Source organism: Apium graveolens, chromosome 3 (assembly GCF_009905375.1).
Source record: "Apium graveolens cultivar Ventura chromosome 3, ASM990537v1, whole genome shotgun sequence".
Taxonomy (NCBI): Eukaryota; Viridiplantae; Streptophyta; class Magnoliopsida; order Apiales; family Apiaceae; genus Apium; species Apium graveolens.
This window is the reverse complement of record NC_133649.1, coordinates 1,639,617-1,662,568: the sequence shown is the minus strand read 5'-3', so window position 1 is coordinate 1,662,568 and position 22,952 is coordinate 1,639,617. Positions and strand designations below refer to the sequence as shown.

Below are 22,952 nucleotides of genomic sequence, written 5' to 3'. Positions count from 1 at the left end.
ACTCCTCAACTTTTCAAATTCCACCGCTCCTTACCCGGATCAAGAGCCCTAATCCGGCTCATTGTCAACTATACCAGATCCGGATTGGGGGCCAACCAGGAGCGGAAATTTTTCTAAAGCAACAACTATTCTACCTTAATCCGGATTGGCTTCTACTATCCCAGATCCGGATTGGGGGGCAACCAGGAGCGGAAATTTTTCAAAAGCAGCAACTATCCTACCTTAATCCGGATTGGCTTCTACTATACCAGATCCGGATTGGGGGGCAACCAGGAGCCGAAATTTTTCTAAGGCATCAACCATCCTACCTTAATCCGGATTGGCACATACTACACCAGATCCGGATTGGAGGACAACCAGGAGCGGAAATTTCTCCCAAGGCAGCCATGTAACCCAAATCTACTCCCTCATCCAGAAAATCTGCATAAGGGAGTGGGGGGCAAATGATAGGGTATAAGAGACCCGGGTAGACGTCAACCTGGACTAAAGGGAGGAAGGCTCAGCCGACCTGCTAAAACCCCCCTCTCCCAGGCCAATCAAGCATAGGAGCCCAGGCCCGGGCCCATCCTACTCCCCGGATCCGGATCCGCCGCATACCCGGATCCGGATCAGGGCTAAAACCACAGTGAGGGAGGTCCCATCAAGCACATGCACATCCCACAACCCGCCAAGCAAAGGTACGTGGGCACGTGACTATGACATCTATCAACAACCAGCACACCAGACAAGTACGGCGCGTGTCAGATGCCGTTAGGGTACTCTGGAGGTGGTCCTCCCCTGGACACGTGTAAGCAATCCACCCAAGCCAGACGTCCTCTGGTCCCAGCATCCAACGGCCCAGATTTAGAGGTAACTACCCCTAAACCCTACCTTGGGGCTATATATACCCCCAAGACTGAAGGATTTAGGGGTTGGAAAATATTTTTACTCTTACACTCACACACTCTCATACACTCAAAAACACACAGCAGCCTCTAAGTTACAAAAACATATATACCTTCATCTTCTCCAAAGCCTGTTCTTATTCTCACACCGGAGGCGCCGTGGGAGCCAAACCCCCCTTCCGGTGTTGTTTTGCAGGCGCCCAACCTGCAACTACACCTCTCTCACGCGCACAAGGTCCAGGAACGCCGACGACGGAGCCGCCCGCTCACCGGAGTTATCATTAATTATGAATTATAATAATATTGTATATAAAATTACTCTCACTTACTCGCTAGTCAATACAGATATAGAATTTATAGATAAAGAATTGAAGATTAAGGAATTTCTATTTTATAGAATAGAAGTAAAGCATGCTTCCGATTAACAAATTTGGGCTATGAATACCAACGTACTAACCCTCTTTTGCATCTTCTTTCTTAAATTTCTCAGATTTCATCCGTGTACTTTGTTTAGCAGATGAGAAAGCATTGAAGATTGGATATGGTGAGAAAGAGACAAGAATCTCAGCAACCCGATTTTTTTTTATTTTGACCCGATTAGGACCCGAGTTTGACCCGATATCTAAAAAACGTTTTTTGAGCCGTTTTAACACAATTAGATCGCGTGCCTGCTGTTTGCCGATATATCGGCCGATTTATCGGCTGAATCGGCGATTTCTACAACATTGCCCTCCGTCCATAAATACAAGTTTATTTTAACTTTTTACCAGTCAACTTAACCAAACTTTGAACGAAATCTATAACTACTACGTAATTGAAAATAATAATAAAAAACATCCTTGCAAATTACATTTAGTCTATTTTAAAATGTATTTTAAAATTTTAAAAATAATTGATCGATAATTCTTAATATTAAGTTAAAAATTGATAAATTTGAATCCTATAAAACTAAAATAGACATTTAGCAAAAATAAAAAATAAAAAAATAGACATATAATTAGGGACAGAGGGAGTATCAAACTTTACCGTTCATATAACCAAATCATAAACATTGCCATTTGCCACGTCCCAACACCAACTTACACATTAGAATAGTACTAAGCATATTCGTTAAGAAAGTAAATTTGACTAATTAAGATAAATAAACGAAGCTATATAAACTAGGGGGGAGCAATAGCCCAAAAAAATTGAGCAATGTGCATGGATTTGTTTCCTTTAACAAATCTCGACCCCAAAATAAACATATTCTAATCATAGTCTTAGGGGGCGTAATCAAATAATTAAGCAAAAGACAATCTTGCCAGCTCGAAATTTTTAGTTTAAATATATACTAGAATGTTACGACCAATGAAATGGAGTACTAGGTTTTGCCGTTGTTATACAAATGAGCCGATTTTTCAGAAATCGTCGATAAATCTCTAAAAAATCGGTCAAAAAAATTTGTTCGATTTGACGGATTTTCGATAAATCGCTGATTAATCATCCGATTTTTTAAAAATCGTCCGATAAATCGTAAATCGGTACCTCAACCGAATAATTCCGATTTGCGAAATCTGTAACACTGCCGGTTTTGGTCGTCTTAAAATATTAAAAAACGTACACGTGTAATTGTTTTTTAAATTAATGGATGGTGTGATCGAGAAACAAAAATTGCGGCGGATGTTAGGGTGGACGGTTGAGACGGCGGACCACGGTGGAGGAGTAGCTGTACATCAGTACCATTTTTATGATTATTTTATTATTTTCTAACAATTGTGGATAGGAAAAATTTACGGTTCTCAAAACAGTTTTCAAAATCGATCCCAAATACTTAGATGTCGATATAAACTAGGGCAGAGTAAAACCGAACCGAAACCAAAAAACCGAACCGAACCGTGTTAAGTCGGTTCGGTTCGGTCCTAAATTTTTCAGAAATTCGGTCTGGACCGAATAGACCGAATTAAAATTCGGTTCGGTTCAGTTCTTTTCACAAATATTTCGGTCCGGACCTAATAGACCGAATAGATCAAATCATAAATATTATAATTTTGTATTATATATATTTTACATATATCTTAAAAATTATAATCAAAACTTTTAATTTGTAATTATATTTATGGAGTATTAGAACTCTACATATCACATTACTTTAATTATATTTTAAAATTTATAATTTGTGATTTAATTTATAATGCAATTTTATTTTTAAAAAAAAAATTGGTCTATTCGGTCCAAAACCGGACTGAACCGAATTATTTCGGTTCGGTTCGGTCCGGTCCATAATAATTTCGGTCCGGTTCGGTCCAAAAAAAAATGACTATCGATTTTTCGGGCCTATTCGGCCGGACCGAACCGACCGAATGCTCAGCCCTAATATAAACAGTAAATTTTGTCATAAAATCACTGACTAATCCGCACATGTAATTATGCAGCGCATAATCGCAGCACAAAATGCGATTTAAATATAAAAGGTATTATTATAAAATATAAGTAATTTTATAATTTAGTGAAATGTAAAAAAATTATAATAAATTTAGCTTAAGTTTATATATTTAACATGACCTGGGAGCAAAGTGATGGTAAATATCAAAAATATTGTAGATTAGCATTTGCTTCCAAAAATATAAAAATTAAATTAATAATAACAATAATGATAATAACAATAATGATAATAACAAACTTTCACGGCAATCAATATATTTATATAAAGGAGAAGACGAGAGTGTCTCTCAAATCGTCTCATTCTATTTTTTCTAATTTTTTCAATTTTTTGAGTTAATAAATTTCCAAAATTATAATTACCTTTTATTCTTCTAAATAAATTATCATCATCCGTAATATTGTCCTAAACTTTCTATAAAATCTTTCATTATAATTTTTAAAATCAACTTATCATTATCCCAATATAATATATATAACTTCCGGTACTACGAGGTTTGAACCATGTTAATATGAGATCAAACTCCAACCTGTACCGCAACGTGAGTTTTATCAAAAATCTGCGGTATTATCATGCTCCCTCCGATTTCTTATCAAAAAGATTGAACACGCAATTTAAGGAATATGTATAAAGTCGTGAAAAAAGAAAAGAAAAGTGTGTGAAGTGGTGAGACCCATTGATTTTTAATGTATAAAAAGAGAAATAGTGGGGTAAAAGTAGTGTGAAAAGGGAGGAAAAGTGCGAAAATGTTGGGACCCATTGACTATTTTTGGTAAATTTTGACATGTAAAGAAATGAATGAGACATCCAAAAAAGAAAAATGTAAAAAATGAAAAGAACGGAGGGAGTAAAAATTAAAATTTATATTTCGTGTTATAATATTGACGATCTCAAGTTTAAGTATTTCTTTAGCACAACATATAATTAAAAAAATAAAAAAAAAAGATATGCAAGTCTTTATACGAATTATGGCTCTAATTATATAAAACAAATACTCCCTCCGTCCCAATATACGTTTCATCTTTTGATTTTCGGTACTGTTCACGGTAAGCGATTGATTAATAATTTACTTCTAATTTATAATATCAAACATAGTCATGAGTGATCTCATTGGATTCGTATTTATCAGTACTTTAATACAGTGAAATTGTTATATTTAATACTAATACGAATTTAAATATATTAACGATCAAAAATGTGTATTGACAAATATGTATAACACAAAGAGAAAATATTTTTAGGGACGGAGAGAGTAGATCACAGATCAAATCAACCATGCATTGCTGCAGAAAAATGAAGCAGCGCTATTTAACTCCGACGACAAATTCTCAGTCGCTAATCAATGCTCACTGCATTATTATTGATGTTAATTTGCCTTGTTGTGCTCGAAAATTATTAATTAACAGAATAATATATAGTAAATCCTGACATAGTGTTACGGTACAGTTTAATTATTTTAAATCAGATAAAATACTAAATTCGACTTTCATAAAAGAAACTGTATTGGAAAAAAAAATACGTCGAGCTATTTTTAGTGGTAGCTACATCTTCGATGGGGACCAACCATTAACTAAAAATGTGTCAAATATATCATAAATATATATATTTTTGATATTATATAAAAAATTATTTGCTCTAGTGGTACATTCCCTTCACCTACAAATTTAGCCAATGCCTTGACATTGCATATATTTGTCGAATTTCTGACAACCCGTAGTTGAATTACAGATAATATGTTATCATATTTAAATAATACATTATATTTATAACAACCTGAAATAATAATATATTATTTTTAAAATATAGTCAATCATTATAGTCAACTCCACCGGGGTAAATAACCTTACAGGTTTATTAAAGTTTTAGATAATCTCTATTTTAAATCATTTTAGCTAACAGTTTTGACAATATCGTTGAATATGTTGTAATATGGTTTCAAAAAATTAAAGCATATGTCACTATAAGTTTTTTAGTATCATGGTTAAAAAAGAAAATTAAATCATATCTAGCCATCTATCCAAAATAATATATTCCGCGTAAAAAAAATCTTAAAAATTGCGAGTTAAAAGTTAAGAGACAACACAATCTCAAAAAATTATAATGAATTGATGGTTACAACAATCGCTCGTTCGCTCGTGAGACCGAAAACCATCAAATACTATAATAACAAATTTGTATTCAACTTGACAAGTTGTGATTTTGAGTCATTTGACCACCAAAAAACACATAACACAGCATGAAACACACATAAAAGAGAGAGGAATATGATCATGTGCATAGTTGCATGAGTGAAAAAGATAATTACCAGATTATCAAGTCTTTTCAAAAGACATTTAAAAGAACAAAAAAAAATCAAATAGCTCAGATCTCAACAAAACTGCAGCAAGACTCTGGTATAAAATAAAGAAAAAAGAAGACTCAAAGAAGAAGATAGAATGTGTATCATGGTGGTCCTAAATGCTCTCTTCTGCTAGCTCTTACACAAAAGACGTTGAGATTATAAAAACTCTGACATGAATCATATGGGTTCAAACATTTTGGTCCAAAGCAAGTTTTTGGGAGTCATATAAAGGAGGCCTGCGGATACATCATGAGAATGAGAATGAAAATTGTGAAAATACGGGTTAATGGAAATAAGAATGAAATGAAAATGTAAGAGGTATGGTGAGTTTGATTTACCCAACGAGATCAAATGGAGTTCTCATTCTAATCCAAACACTATCACTTGGTTTAAGATTCCGATTCTCGTTAAACAGACACATTAAGCATTAACCAAACACTCCCAAAAAGTTAAAATTTTATAAAGATTTCCCATTTTTATGGAATTTTAGGTAAAAGTGTTTGAAATTCGTATGCAAAGTATCTTTTCTGATTTTTTTACACTTTCTCAAAGAATTCAAGAAAAAAGAGAAAAAATAATAATTTTTAAAAATATTGTTGGAATCCGAAGTTGAAAACAAATTTACCATTGTCTCCGGTTCGATATCAATGTGATAATTTGAATATTTTACCCTTTGAATTTTATGATTATTACCTAGAGCCTTTTAGGGGATGAGAATATTTTTTGACATTGAATACCAAATTAGAAGAATTGAATTGACTATGTATGAGACAAAAAGTTTATATTTTTAAGTACGGGGCAAAAAAAATTATATTCAACGTAAATAGGAAAGGATCGAGAGAAACGAATAATGAAATGGACCACTAGAACTCAATGATTCACTCAAGTGATCGAATCCAAATAAACTCAATTATGAATTTCCGATATTGTCACTTATCACCGGTGTTGTAAAAATCGGAAATCGGGGAATATCGGTCGAGTTACGGATTTAGAATTAATTGAAAATCGGGGATTAATCGGAAGGATTAATCGGAGTAAAAATCGGATGTATTATAATATTAAATTATATTTAATATATTATTATGATTATATTACTTATTTATTAACAAATATATATTTATTATATCATAATTTATATAATTTTTAAATTAATATAGTTTTTTTTATTTATAATAAATAATTATATATACTGCAATAAAGAAAAATTCATAAAAATAAATCGGATTTCAAAGATCGAATCGGTCAAATATTTTGTAGAGGATTAATCGGGATTTTTTTTAAAAATCGGAAAATTTTAGAACACTGATTATCACTTGAACAAGCTCAAATGAGGTTCCCTATCTCGATAAATTAAGGGGGAGTTGAGGCGGAGATGATCGGAAACGATTGTGAGTTGCATATCATACATTGGAACAACATTATGCATAAAAATGGTATTCACGCACTGAAAATTCTAATTTTCAGTGTAGGATGATTTATCACTATATGATAAATCGTAAAAGTCGTTTGTTCGTGACCGAATTTCAGTTAATAGTCGAATAATTGATATTTGTTAATAAAATCAATATACTTATATAAAGGAGAAGATGGCGTCGTTTATGTGACGCATCTCAAATTGTCTTATTCTATTTTTTTTCTTTTCTCCATTTTTTGAATTAATAAATATCAAAAATTACAGTTACCTTATATTGTATTCTTCTAAAACTTATATCCTCCTAAATATGTTATCATCATTCGTAATATTCTCCTAAAATTTCTACAAGATCTTCCATTAAGATTTTTCAAATCAACTTATCATCTTAATATTCTCTAAAACTTCTCCTTTCTCTTTCTCCAAAATTTCGTTTTTAATACAATTTCTCTTATTTCTCTTAAAATCTACTACATTATATTTTCCTAAAAAATTCTTCGATTTTTAACCGATGAATTCTCAAATTTTTTGAGTTAATAAATATAAAAAGTATAGTTACCTTATATTCTTCTAAATATACTATTATCATTAGTATTAGTAATAATCATAAAGTTTCTACAATATCTTCCATTAAATTTTTTTAAATCAACTTACTATCTTAATATTCTTCTAAAACTTCTCCATTATCTTTAATTCAACTTTGCATCTTAATATTCTTCAAAATTTCCCTTTTAATACAATTTCTCCTATTTCTTCTAAAATCAACGTACTACATTATATTTTCCTGAAAATTTTCTTTAATTTTTAACCTATGAAATATTACAAGGACAAATATCTATAAATATGCTTTCTCAATAATTTTTAAAATCATTATTTCATTATATAATGAGAAGACGAGTACAATGAGTTGTCGCCTCCCATATCGTTTCAATTTATTTTTGTAATTTTCTCAAAGTTTTATATTGTTAAATAGAAAAAATATTACATTGATTATTGACTAATAAATAATATAATTTTATGATATTAGATTTGTGAATAACAAGACATGTTTAACGAGATAACAACTTTTTAAAATTCATGATTTATTATATTTATTAATTATTCATATTTCAGAATGATCAATCTATGAGAAATACAAAAAATAAAAAAATAAAACATTATTTTAAAAGGGCGATGCGAAGCGCGGCATCGTAAACTAGTAAAAGAATTAAGTTCAAGGAATTATCTTAGGATATCTAACTCGGATCCACAATAAAATTATCTTATTTATGGCAAGTTTGTATGCCGCTACAATTAAATATATAATCTCTAATTATTTTAAATATATATAAAATACTAGTGTTTTTATTAGATATTTTTATATTAACTTAGGAAAGTTCCTTGAAATAATCTCGGGAACTTTCTCATAAAATAATTATTTTAAAAAATATAGTTTTAAAATAAAATCAATAAATAATCACTACTCTCTCTGTTCCATTCATTTATATATACTTTTTCCGGATATTTTGATATTCCGGTTTTCAATTCAATTCTATAAATTTTAAAATTTACCAAAAACAAAAAAATTTATAATATATAAAAATTAACTATATCCATTATTTTCTTACACTTTGATCAGTCTCACCATCTTTTCTACTTTTTCTGGTAAAATTACATTTATTTTCTTAATTTCTATGTTCAAACCAAAAATATAAAATCTAAGAGGAAGGAGGAAGAAGTATATTTTTAACCTATATAAATAGTTGTAAGAATGGGTAGGTGGTCACATGTTTGTCTTGAATGTTGTTGGTAAATGGTTACAATGGTGAGAATCAAATCTTGAACAAGTTTTGATGCTTACAACACTTTAAAAAGAGAAACGCTCCTTCAAAGTATACTAAAAAAGCAAAAGGCTATTACTGTTTTATCTCTTATCGTCACTTTTTTGTCACCGTTTTTCACAGTCAAGTTTACAAACATATTATATTTTCAAAGCATATTTTTTTATTTTCAGAAAAAAAAATATTATGAAAAGATAAAATAACACAGACCTCATGCATTCACCATTAAATGCAAAATAAATTATGTGAGGTCAATTTTATTTTTTCTTACTTTATTTGCTCTAAAGCAAAAACTTGCTCCGAAAATATAACTTTCCGAAAATGAGAATCGATGATTGAAATAAATAATATAGAATTTTTTTTGACAAATGCAGAAAACTTTCATTAACTTCAATATAATACAGTCGGGACAAACCCCCAACTGTCGATACAACCAGGTGGTAAAACAAATATCATACTAAAAACAATTAGATGATTTGTTTCCTGATCGTTTAACACATAGAATTTAAAAATTTTTGAAATTAAAAACAAAATCAAAGACATCCCGAGCAATCCAAATTGTACCAACATCTCTGAAAATAGCAACATCGCAATTGACCATATCACATAAAAACCATTGTTAGCCCAATGTTCAAAAACACCAATCACTGAGATTGGAGAAACGACACCACAGCTATCTACTTGCCGGACACCGGCTATAGACATGCCGAAAACACCCCGGCTATCTACATGCTGGATACCAGCTATAGACATGCCGAAAGTGTAAACACGTGAAAGATGAACAATCTTTGGTTGTGAAAGGTGAGCTCTTGCAATAATCAACACCGCTCCAGATTCGACGCAGGCTTTGCAGATCACCAAGAATATCAATAAACTCGTTTTCAACCGATTCAACACGAAATAAACTCAACCATAATTAAACAAAAGCATAACAAAGCACTCCAAAAGGAGAGACAAAACACACACTCCAAAAGGAGAGACACACAAACACCCGAAAAATTGGGTTTTATTGAAGGGAAATTAATAAGGACAAAAGAGAATGAATGGTTGGGGCTTTTCACCGGAGAAAACCCGTAAAAGCCCCTTGATTTACTTGAAAATAAACAAATCCTAGGAGAGGAGGGAGGCTGCTAGGTTTTTACTTAACCCTTGTTAACATGTCTTACATAAATAATGTAGAATTTTGATTCAACGAAAATCAATGAAAATGAAATTTCAAGAATTATGATTGACTTTAGTTTTATTTACCCTCCTACTTCGAGTGATAGGAGATTTTTAGATCATGTTAAACGAGAATCGGAATCTTAAATTAATCTCATTAATTTATATTTTATTAAATAAATTTAAATTTTCTTTTTCCGTTAACTAATATTTCGATTACCGTTACCTAGTCTTATTAGTCTAGAACTAAAAAACTCCTAAGATATATTTTTGATCAAGGCAAAAAAACAAAATTAGCTTTCATAAATTAAATTTTCATTTCTAATTAATTTTTCTGTATACAATCAGGAGTTACAATCAGCAACTGTGCTTGAAATCCACGCGTCACTACCCCACGTAACAAAATCAAGAAAGTGTTAATGGAACCTTTTATCTTTCTCTTTATTCCTTAATTATAATCACTAATTTGTTGTACTTATTATTGCTACAAATATTAGATATCAAAATAACATTAAAGATGTGAAACACGGGTGTGCCCGAATTAATTTGGAATAACTACGTTTTAAAGTTGTCGTTAATTTTTGACATGCCACGACTTATTTATTTAGACGTATTCTCATTCAAAGTTTTCGTAACCGGGAATATTTGTAATATATTGTTTATTACATGTATTTATTATTGCAAGATTGAAAATTATACACAATTTTGTTTGTAAATTTATTTTTGAATTAAATTTTAAAATAATTTTAAAATTTTATCAAATGACACGTTTCATATTTTCATCTGTGGACTAATATTTATATATGAGAGACCCGTGATAATTTTTATCAAATATATTGGATAAGTCCGCAAGGGTTGACTCAGTTGGTTAAAAAAGAGATAATTATCCTCTTGGTTACAGTTTCGAATCTTTACGGGAGGGGAATTTATGATAATGTCTCATTAGCGAGAGTATGTTACTAAAATGCGATTTACCGTGATTTACGGGATTTGTAGGTTACTGCGTGAGCCCCTAGATTTACCTAGCGCGCATCCGAATGTTAGCGAGTACGAGTTAACCATAATAAAAAATAAATATATATATATATAATTAAACATTTGAAAAATATTTTGATAACATTAAAATTGAAATTTCTAAAGTTACATATTTGGAAATATTAATTACGAAATGTCGCGGCTTTTAAGTAGGATGCCATCAAGATTTGTGTAATTACGTAACACAATAGTTAAATTTCATTTCGAGTGTTAAAAGTGAATTTTAAGAAATTCCATTTTGTCCAAATAGGGAATAATATTTTTTAATTATTTATATGAATTTGGTTTACTGAAAAATACCCACATTATTATTTCCTTATTATTTTTAAACTTATAAAACTTTTTTTCTATAATAATTGGCACACCTGCATTAAGCTGTCAGCCCGTCTAATTCCCTTTAATATCACTCAATTAAAGGAACACTTAAAAAAACTTTTATGGAAAAAAACAATTCCTTTTTTTTTATTTAGCAACATATTAAAAAAAAAAAATCTACCACCTTTTTTTTCTATTTCTTGCTTTGTCTACTAGTATATTTTGCAATCCCCTCTCCCTCATTCTCCAAACCTTGCTCCACCTCCCCTCTCTCCCATCTCTCTCTCTCAGTTTCTCTCCCATCTCTCTCTCTCTCTCAGTTTCTCTCCCATCTCTCTCTCTCTCCCCCTCCCTCTCTCTCTACCATCTCTCTCAGAATATATATATATATAAAGAATTTGGGGTGAGAAGACAGAGAGATTTATATAAACAAGAGTTAAATTTGTTTTGAAATGGCACCAAGTCTTGATTGTGCAGTATCAAGCCTACTCTGTGCTGAAGAAACTGAAAGTATATATTTTGATGAGAGTCTTGAAGAGTTTGACACCACACATCACTATAAAACCAGTAAAAATCAAAACTTTGAGGCTAAACAAGTGTCTATCAATACTTTCTTGCCATTACAGAGTGATGAAGTTTTGAACTTGATGTTTAAAAAAGAATGTGAACATTTGCCTGCTTCTGATTTTTTGGAAAGATTGAGAAATGGGGATTTGGATTTAAAGGCTAGACAAGAAGCTGTTCATTGGATTGAAAAGGTATGTGTGTGTGTTTGTGTGTGTGATTATATATACACATATATATATTGCATTTTTTGAGATGGGTATTTTACCATTTTTTGGGATTTTTTTGTTTAAATTAGTTCTTGATTGAGATGAATGAAATGGGCTGTGGTTTAATTTTATTGAAAATGTGTGTAACTAAAGATTATTAATCTTGGTTCTTGAAAATGTAAGTGATGATTTGTGTTGGCTATTTTATAGGTTCATTCTTATTTCAATTTTGGGCCTCAGTGTGCTTATTTATCAGTGAACTACTTGGACAGATTCATCTCTGCCTATGAGTTACCAGTAAGATTCTAATGTACTTAAAATCGATGTTGTTTGAGTTTTTTGTAATGTACTTGTGACTTGTAAGTGTATTTATATAGAAGTGTGATGGATAGTTTGTGAATATTTAGGCTGGCAAGGCATGGATGATGCAATTGTTGGCTGTTGCTTGTGTGTCTCTAGCAGCGAAAACGGAGGAGACTGAAGTGCCATTGCTCTTAGATTTACAGGTTCATACTTGTAGCATTGTTAGAAGTGTTTACTGATCGAATAAAGATTCTTCATTAGTGATTTTGATATAATTCCCTGGATTGATTTCTGATTATGATTATTAGGTTTGTGAATCGAAATTTGTATTTGAAGCAAGAACCATACAGAGAATGGAACTTCTTGTTTTGAGCACATTGAAGTGGAGGATGCAATCAATAACTCCGTTCTCATTTATTGATTATTTCCTTGCAAAGACTATGGGGGATCATATTGCATCAACATCGACAATCTTTAGATCAATACAACTTATATCAAGCCTGATAAAAGGTCAATTTCTATATCTTTTATGGTGATTCATATGTGTGTGTTTTTTGTGTGTTTGCTGATATTATCTTTAATGTTACTTAAATTCAGGGATTGAATTCTTGGAATTCAGGCCTTCTGAAATTGCAGCAGCAGTGGCTCTGTCTGTTGCAGGAGAAACTGAAACAGTAGAAACAGAGAATGCATTATATGAACTCGATTACCATTTCCAAAAGGTAATAAATTTGTGGTCCATTATACAAAAAGAGAGGATGGGAGAGTCACAATGAAATAATGCAGTAACCAAAAAGGATAGAAGTGGAGAGTTAGCAAATGAAATGATATCTATTTACCTTTCATATTTTTACTTGTCATTTGAGTTTGATTACTTGCATCAGTGTTTTTAGAATATGGTAAGCCACTTGGTGCGCTAATCTTCTAATCGGATACTAAAGTAGCCACCAAAGTCATTTAAATGCCTTGAGGGTCACAAAAGTTGTATTACCTTTTATGTTCTTATGCCCAAGTGTAGAGCTAATCAATCTACACACAAATTATCGTAACAGTACTTAACATATCAACAAATTCTGATGGTTTTTCCTTTATATTTTTTGCAGGATAAATTGGTCAAGTGTGTTGAACTGATAAAGAAATCACCACCATCTTTAAGTGCAATTGGCAGTAGTGGACCCAATGGATTAATCTCATCGTCATTGCCCCGAAGCCCGAGTGGTGTGCTAGATGCGGGTGCTTGTTTAAGCTACAGAAGTGCTGATTCAACAGTTGGATCATGTTTAAATTCTTCTTATTATGCCGAGAACACTAAAAGGAGGAAGCTAAGTTAAACCACACGTTCTCTAAATCTTGTCAAACAGTGAGTGAAAAGTGGTTTTCGAGAAGTTGGGTCATTGAGGCAAGGCCTTGCCAAGAGCCAAATAAACTCTAGAAGTTATTTCATGCGAAAAGCATGCAACGGTTCTCAGCTGTTAGACACTATGCAGTGGCAGGCCTCTTTGACAGCTAAGATATGAGAAGACAAGTTTATTAGCACAATGTAGTAGATTATTAAAAATGTACATTTGCTTTGATATAAATTTGTACTAGGCTTGAGGCATTTCCCTTTTGCTGATTGCCTGATTATGGAAAGAGAGAAAAAAAATTATATAGTACTTTGTGGAAATGAAATTTTTGGTTAGTTGTGTTACTGTTAATAAATATTATGTTCCTCTAATCTTGTCATCTCATCAAACATTTGCTCTATTACATCTTCACAAGTCATATGGTTTTGATTGAATCCTCAAAAACTTGTGACTTCTGCAGAATGAATATGGCATACTTTTTACTTGTAGAGTCATGCTTAATGCATACTCCCTTGGTCCCACTGGATTGTTTACATTACTTTTCGGTACGCTTTTCAATACTCGTTTAAAGTATAGTTTCATAATATTTTTTTTTATTTTTTTTTTTGAAAATTTTTTTTATGTTTAAACTTTTATTCAAATTTTTTTTTTTTTGAAAAAAACATCATGAAACTATACTTTATAGAAGCCTCGAGATGCGTGCTGAATAGTAATGTAAACATCCCAGTGCGACGGAGGGAGTAACAAACATTCACAAAATTTGAACAGCTATTCATCACATTATTCAGATTTCAACCTCTTCTTCACCAGGCTACAATTTAGAACTTATGTGCAGAGAAAAAAAAATAGAATCCAGCTCAATTCAATGTACAACAGAGCTATACGAAAGGCGCAATCATACTCGAAAATTTAGCTGGATTGTGCAGGTTCAAACATAATTGTTGCAAGTAGCTACATGAAAATGAGTTTCTAAGAAGATTTTTGGTCCCAGGAGTCCAGTACAATGATATGTTATAAATCATAATAGTGAATGTTAAATGCTTGTGTTATAAATAATGTCACGGAAACTGAATGGAAAGATGGAGCTAAGGTGTTTGAAACAATAAGTCTATCATGGAAGATTTAAGAAGGGCAGAATGTTTCAGATATTGGCATATTGCTCACACATGTATTTAATGCCCAGAGAGTCCAGAGAAGAGATGGTGTGGATGAATAAATTTCTTGTAAATTTGGTTCACAGTAGGGTTGTCAAACGGATAATTCGGATACGGATATAGGCACGGATATGCCTATATCCGTATCCGCATTCACAATCATCGGATTCGAATACGGATAATGTTTGCTTGATTTCGGATACGGATAATATCCGTTTTTTCTCGGATACGAATGCGGATATTTCGGACGAATATCGGATTTTTTGAATTTTTTTGTTACCCCTACCGTTTTTACGATGATTATTGAACATTTTCTACGATTAAATACACATAATATATTTATATATGTATAAATTAAGTGTACAATTATATAAAATTTGTATAAATGTATTATTTAATACATTTACAAACACTATAAACTAAAAAAATAAATTTTAAATTATATATAATTTTATATTTATATAATTTAAATATCATATATGTATTTAGTTTTGGATCTGAATATCCCGAATTCGGATACGGATAATATCCGCTTTTTCTCAGATACGGATAATATCCGCTTTTTCTCAGATACGGATAATATCCGCTTTTTATCGGATACGGATGCGAATTTTTCGGACGAATATCGGATTTTTCGAATTTTTTTGACAGCCCTAGTTCACATGTAGTTTTGTACATTTTTAGAATTTCAGTAAATGTGTGTATTTATAGTTTGAGCAAGGACTTTAAGATAACCTAGTGGTAAAATTTTATCCAATGTCGTCCTGTATCATGAATTTGATTTTTGCTCATGCCGAATTTGTTGTTTACGATTCGATTATCGTTTATTCGAAAGTTTGCTTTAAAATATAAATAACTCTCAAAATACTCATTACATGTTTTAATCGGTGAGAGTGATATTAACACGCGTAAGGTCTATTATATTGATAAACAATCAACTAATCACAAACCAACGACTCATTTTTTGAAAAAGTTTTGATAATTTTTTTGGGACCCGTTACTCTATTATTTATAAGTGATTATAAACTTTATTATTCAAAAATGCACATATTTGAATTATGCAGCAGTATCACTTAACTATTCTAAACAGAGAGTTTGTCTCTTATTTTCCTTTCCATATATATGTTTTTTTCTATTTCGCCCAACTTGTTACATTTTGATTACAGAATTGGAGATTCAGAATTCAGAAAGAAAAATAAAATTAGCATAAATTTATGTACGAGAGATGCTAGAGTCATCAAAACATTTTTCAAATATTGACGTGGAAGGCAAATATTTGATAGTTTTCTTAATAATAAGATGAGATCCGTGTACATTCATATACGCCTTAAATTAAAATGTGATAAATATTACGTCATCGGACAAATTTTGGAAACGTATATGGATACCTGACGCTACTCTTTGTGTAATTTTACATTTCGAATCATTGGAGCTCGAAACTCCTGTTTTGGAAGTTCTAGCATTTCATTCTTGATCATTTGGGCCAATGTGGCTTGGACCAAACCTAAAGATCTAATAACTGTACCACATATGAAGTATTAAACGGGCTTGGGATGTCCAGATAATAGATTAAACAGTTTGTGTAAGAATATATTGTTGGGCCGCCTGGGATAAATGTGGCGTGAGATAACTAAAGTGGTTAGGAGTTTATCTCTCGAGTATTATCGTCTCAGGTTTTTGGTTCGATTCCCACTCACCCCCGAGATTTGTTAGGACCGATACTTAATTATAAGATATACAAGGCAAATTATTCAAAAAAAAATTTGTCACCTCATTATAAATATAGTAATAAATTAATTAAAAAAGGCTAAAGAATATACAAGCTAAGCGAGTAAAAACCATATAAAAAATAATTTGTATTTTGCCGAGCCTGCAGCACTATAACACATTCATGATAGTGCTCGTTTGATTAAAATGAATAACCGACTTATAAGGGATATTTAGATGCAAACTTATAAGTTATGTAAGTGTTTAAATAATTTTAGTTAAAAATAATTTTTTTACTTTAGTCAAACAAAAATAGATAATCTTTATTTAGCAAAAAAAGATAATCTTTAAATATAATTATTTTAATTCTTGAATTTTGAATTACGAACTCATTCAAAACAGGCATTTCAAAATTAAGGTTACAAAAAACGAGAAACTAAAATAAGCTGGAAAAAATACGGCAATACTATGTATTCAAATTATTAGCTTATTAATTAAAAATTTGACTTAAAAAATTGGTCGACAAATACATATCAATAAATTTTTACGGACTTATAAGTCATAAACCGATATATAAGTTGTCGCCAAACAGGCCCGATATGAAAAAAATCTTACTATATCAAAAGCAAATGACAATTTTTTTTTTAATAACTATTGTTTTTAATAATTAGCTACATATACGGACATCATGAGTCGAATTTCGAATTGACCGTAAGGAGGATAAAAGCTAAGCCATTATTGTACTCCCTCCGTCCCTAAAAATGTTTACTATTTGTGTTAGACACGTTTGTCAATGCACGCTTTTAAATGTTAATATTTTTAATTTTGTATTAATATTAAATATAAAAATTTTATTATATTAAAATACTCATAAATACGAATTCAACAAAATCACTCTTCGTCCCTAAAAATGTTTACTATTTGTGTTGGACACGTTTGTCAATGCACACTTTTAAATTTTAATATTTTTAATTTTATATTAATATTAAATATAAAAATTTAATTATATTAAAATACTCATAAATACGAATTCAACAAGATCACTAATGAGTATATTTGATCTTATTAATTAGACGTAAATTAATAGTCAATCGTTTACCATAAATAGTATCTGAAATCAAAATAGTAAAAGTTTAACGGAACAGAGGGAGTAATAATTATTCCGGTAACTATTGTGTATTTACGCGGAAATTGACCTCGATATTAAGTCTAGGGGTATTCATGTGTCAGGTTCGTCTGATCGGAAGCCTTTTTTTTTGACATAAACGTACTTGCTTCTCATTAAATCGAATCAATAATCAGTACATCAGAAATAAAATTCGGAGCGATATTCATCCACTCCTGAATGCCTGACATATAATGAGTAGCCCTAGCTAATGTATGGGCAACTGCATTCGCAAACCTGTGAACAAACTCAACAAGCACATTATCAAAGTGCTTTAATAAATCAACACAATCTAAAACGATAGTATGGAAAAATGCACGCCCTGCAACCACCTTAACAGCATCCACAACTACCTTTGCATGCGTCTCAAAGATACAGTTTTTGAGCCCCAATGCCATCGCCCATGCCAAAGCTTGTTTTAATCCCTCAGCCTCTGCTTCTCTCGGATGTAACTGAGCTTCAATCTTCTAACTTCGAGCACAAAGAAATTCTGCATTCTCATTTCGAACTACACAACCTATTCCAACACTCCCAGATTCTGTGAATGTAGCAGCATCAACATTTATTTTAACCCATCCCTGGGGTGGGGGATTCCACCTCCTAACACTCGACATACTACCTGGTTTACATACCTTCTTTTCTTGCTGACATTTCCTCCATTCATTAAGCATTCTTGATGCAGTTGACTGAACCCCGAACTCAGACATACTCACCTTATCCCACAGCCATTTATTCCAATGATTCCACAGACTCCAGCACACAATAGCCACCCATGCTAGCTTATCTCTCGTGTATGCATTAAAGATTTGTTGCATCTTCCCTACAATTTGCTCCCCTTGGTCCCCTGGAATAAGCTCCTGCATACCCAAACTTGTCCAAACAGATCTTGCAAACGAGCAGTCGAATAGGATATGTATCTCATCCTCTTGTCGACATAAACACCATGTACAAACCGAGCTAATTTCCACCCTTTTCTTTAGTAAGTTAACAGTTGTAGATAAACACATTCGACACACACGCCACATAAAACTTATGATTTTACCTGGCAGCTCAAGTGACCAGAGCTTCTTCCAGAAACCTGCATTCGTCCATGATTGCTCTCCCATTATTTGCCTATAACAACTTTTCACAGTGAACAACCCTGAATCTTCTAATATCCAGAACCAAGAATCAGGTCGTTTAATCATAGGAATAGGAATCTTCTTGACTAACTACATATCTCTGTCGTTCAGAATATCCAATAAAACAGCTTTGTCCCATTTACTTTTCCCTACTTCCATAAGATTCTCAACTAGTGCTTCTTTTAATTCGGGATAAGCAGTTGACGTCAAATATCCATTTGCTCGACACGGTAACCACGGAACCTCCCAAATATTAGTGCTTTGCCCATCCCCTATCCTTTTACGACACCCTTGTTTAATTACATCTTGAGCCTCCAAAATGCTCCTCCACGTATAACTCGGATTAGCCCCTAATTTTGCATTTAAAAAATCTGTATGTGGAAAGTACCTCGCCTTCATGAGACTTGTTACCAAAGGATTCGCATTATTCAGCAGCCGCCAACCCTGTTTTGCTAGCATCACTATGTTGAACAACTTTAAATTTTTGAATCCCAACCCCCCATCCTCTTTTGCATTACACAACCTATCCCACGCTAACCACTTAATTCCCCTACCACTTCCTCCTCCTCCCCACCAAAATGCATTCATCTGTCTCTGAATGCTATTACATATTTCTGCTGGAACCAACAATAAGCTCATCCAAAAATTAGGTACCGTTTGTGCTGCAGTTTTCAACAACACTAATTTACCTCCTCTTGATATCGATTTATGCTGCCAGCCTTGTAGTTTCTGACCCACACGTTCCACCAAGAACTTGATGATGGGTTCCGAAGGCATAAAACGCAGCGGATAAACGTAAATAAAACAAAATTTTTGATACCGAAAAACAGGATCCATGTATAATTATGGGCAGATTATGGAGATAACGAATCATACCTTTCAAGAGATTAACTTTCACGAACTCAACGGAGATCCTAGCTATCACGCTTTGTGTCTACCTCTCGGAGAAACACCTCTATGGTATCCACACGAGCACCTTCAAAAACGTCTCACGAACTTGACTACGGAATGGATGTACTAGCCTCCTTCTTGACGATCTGAATTGCCTCTGCCTCTCTTTGCTGCTAGGGTTTTCTTAAAAACGTACAAGTCTCTTTAACCTCTCATTATCTATTTATAATGACTGATTAAAAAGGCCTATAATAGCAAAGCCCAACCCTAGTAGATATTGGATTAAATAATAAAAATGAATTTCTATTATTTAATTAATAACTAAGTCATACTTAATTATTATGGGCAAAAACATTCCTTTTAATTCGAATTTATATTATCTCAATTAAGTCTTACTTAATTATAATAAAATTCAAATAATCATCAATTAATTTAAATCCATAATTTAAATTAACTATTCCATTAAGTGCTCTATTTGTGCGACCCTATAGGCTATTATTTAATTGGCAATAATTTTATTCTCTAATAAAATTATAAACAATGAGCGGTATCTAGTAATACATCATTGTTACCCAATTAAACAATAATTAAATCGTGATTAGATAAAACCTTTCGTGATTAATGTTTTTCGTGTAATATAATCCCTTTAACCATACATATTATAGATTAAACTCGAGGCATGTATTTAGTCATCCTCTTCAACATTTAATCCGGGTTTACTTGATCCATGAGTAGATTATCGAGGCAAATCATTATTTGAGCATGACCATGCTTTTATAATCTCACTCAATCAAGAGGCCAATAATATCTCTCCTAATTATAGGAGGGTTAAATCCTTTATCTATCATTCATATTTCTCATACGACTCATGATATAGCCGATGTCCACTTTTATCATCACCCGATCAAAAGTAACTTTTAATGTAGTCAAAGTATATTAATTCTCGTATAGAAATATAATGATTTCAAGTCAAAGGATCGTTACACCATTATCACTGTGGGTCTTTCTTATGACTTTATTAAACATGAAGAATCTCACTGTGGGTCTGTCCAGTACCATGTACTCTCACATGTACCTATGTATTGACTTTAGTATCCCCATACTTATAACCAATGAGATGTGGTTATCTTGTCAAACAACATACTAGTCTATCTATGTATTATTATTGTCCTATATAATAATACTCGACTAGGGACCTTTAAAAATATGATATATTATATAATCTCAAGTTCAAGTCATGTACTTAAACTATACAATTTGTATCATGATTCTAAGGACATTTATTATGCTAACAAAATATCGCAGTAATTAAGGTCATAATAAATACATTTATTGAATGATCAACTGACATAAAGATAAAAGAATAATGTATTGCCTCTAGGGCACCTACACTAACACTTGAAAGCCTGATTTCTCCTCCTCCCTACTGTCATAGGTAATCCCAAGTAATTACCAGGTTTTGCTACCTCTTTCACTTGTAAAACATTGCACACCTGAGCACGACTTGCACCTCCTGTATTCGGACTAAATATCACAGTCGACTTACTGAAGTTTATGTCCTGGCCTGACATCTTCCCATTTCTCATAAGTATATTCTTCATCGTCGTGGCTTCCTGTTCTGTTGCCTTAAAAAAGAAGTAACAGTCGTCCGCAAATAGTAAATGTGATATAGCTGGAGCTCCTCTAGCTATTACACATCCCTGAATTAATTTTACTTCCTCATTCCTTCTTATTAAGCTGCTCAAACCTTCAGCACACAAAATATATAGATATGGGGAAATAGGATCCCCTTGTCTAATTCCTCGTTGAGGCACAATTTCACCAAACACTTCACCATCCTGCAGAAAACTATAAGTCACTGTCCGAACACATAGCATCACTCTATTCACCCATTCTTCGTTAAAACCAATTTTTCTCATCATATTTTCTAAAAAATCCCATTCGAGCTTGTCATAAGCCTTTGAGATATCAATCTTCAACCCTGCTACTCCATGAACACCCTGTGTTTTTCGTTTAATGTAATGGTTAACTTCAAATGCAATTAAAGCATTATCCGTTAATAAACGACCCTCAACAAAAACACTTTGTTTGTCCGAAATTATTGTCGATAAACAATCTTTCAATCTATTTGCAAGGACCTTAGATAAAATTCGGAACAAAACATTACACAATGAGATTGGCCTCAAATCTGACATATATTGTGGTTGACTCACCTTCGGTATAAGACAGACTATTGTACGATTTACTCCCAATGGCAACTGCCCAGTGTTGAAGAAAGTCTGGCAAAATCTGACCACATCTCCCCCCACAATCTTCCAATAAGCTTGAAAAAATCCAGGGTTTAACCCATCATGGCCAGGCGACTTATCTGGATGCATACCAAATACAGCTTCCTTTACTTCTTCACTCGTTATTGGCATATAAAGTTTCTGGTTCTGTTCATCCGTCACCTGTTTTACTACCTCCCTCTCCGTTAACTGATCCCCTGCAGACTCTGTTTTAAACAACCCAGCAAAATACTCACTAATAATTTGTTGTATATCTTCCCTGTTCTCCGTCCAAATACCATTGTTATCTTTAAGCTTCCTAATCTGGTTATTCTTTTTCCGCCCCGTTGCATGCTTATGAAAAAACTTCGTACTACAATCACCTTCTCTAAGCTAGAACTGTTTAGATCTTTGTTTCCAATATATTTCTTGTTGTTCCAGTAACTTTAAAAACTCCAATCGTGCTTCATCATACATGCGAACTCCCCTTCTATCCCTTCTCGATCTATGCTGCCTCATCACTCTCCTGCACTCCTGGATTTTTTTCCGTACCTCCTGCATCTTTCCTCCTCCCCACTGTTCAAGTTTTAACCCACAGAATTCCACCTTCTCAATAATACTTCTTCCCTCCGTCTGACTCCAACTTTCTTGAACAACTTTTAAGCACTGTTCATCTCTTATCCATACATTTTCAAAGCGAAATCTACATGCTTTTGGAACATAAACCAACCTGTTTAGCTCCAGAAAAAGTGGCATATGGTCTGAAGTGGATACTTCTAACACTTTGATCATAGCTCGTGGAAACATATTTTTCCAATCAGAAGTTGACAATCCTCTAT

General features: G+C 32.6%; 2 protein-coding genes across 2 annotated transcripts; one reads left to right on the top strand and one right to left on the bottom strand.

Moving 5' to 3' along the window:
* The first annotated feature begins 11,629 nt into the window (after window positions 1-11,629).
* Window positions 11,630-14,152, top strand: LOC141711359 (cyclin-D4-1-like). The gene is made up of 6 exons (XM_074513757.1): window positions 11,630-12,144; window positions 12,370-12,456; window positions 12,567-12,665; window positions 12,771-12,972; window positions 13,060-13,184; window positions 13,566-14,152. Exons 1-6 carry the CDS (start codon window positions 11,839-11,841, stop codon window positions 13,791-13,793), a joined length of 1,047 nt encoding a protein of 348 aa, XP_074369858.1. The 5' UTR covers window positions 11,630-11,838; the 3' UTR covers window positions 13,794-14,152.
* A 4,893-nt stretch (window positions 14,153-19,045) lies between these two features.
* LOC141711241 (putative mitochondrial protein AtMg00310) lies at window positions 19,046-19,732 on the bottom strand. The gene has a single exon (XM_074513646.1). It carries the CDS (start codon window positions 19,730-19,732, stop codon window positions 19,046-19,048), a length of 687 nt encoding a protein of 228 aa, XP_074369747.1.
* Window positions 19,733-22,952: the final 3,220 nt, after the last annotated feature.

What these genes read in the sequence shown, in the direction of transcription:
- LOC141711359 (XM_074513757.1), top strand. Translation starts at nt 11,839, where the DNA reads ATGGCACCAAGTCTTGATTGTGCAGTATCAAGCCTACTCTGTGCTGAA. An exon ending in TCTCTGCCTATGAGTTACCA is followed by an intron (nt 12,457 to 12,566) that starts GTAAGATTCTAA and finishes GTGAATATTTAG; the next exon opens with GCTGGCAAGGCATGGATGAT. An exon ending in TATATCAAGCCTGATAAAAG is followed by an intron (nt 12,973 to 13,059) that starts GTCAATTTCTAT and finishes ACTTAAATTCAG; the next exon opens with GGATTGAATTCTTGGAATTC.
- LOC141711241 (XM_074513646.1), bottom strand. Translation starts at nt 19,732, where the DNA reads ATGCCTTCGGAACCCATCATCAAGTTCTTGGTGGAACGTGTGGGTCAG.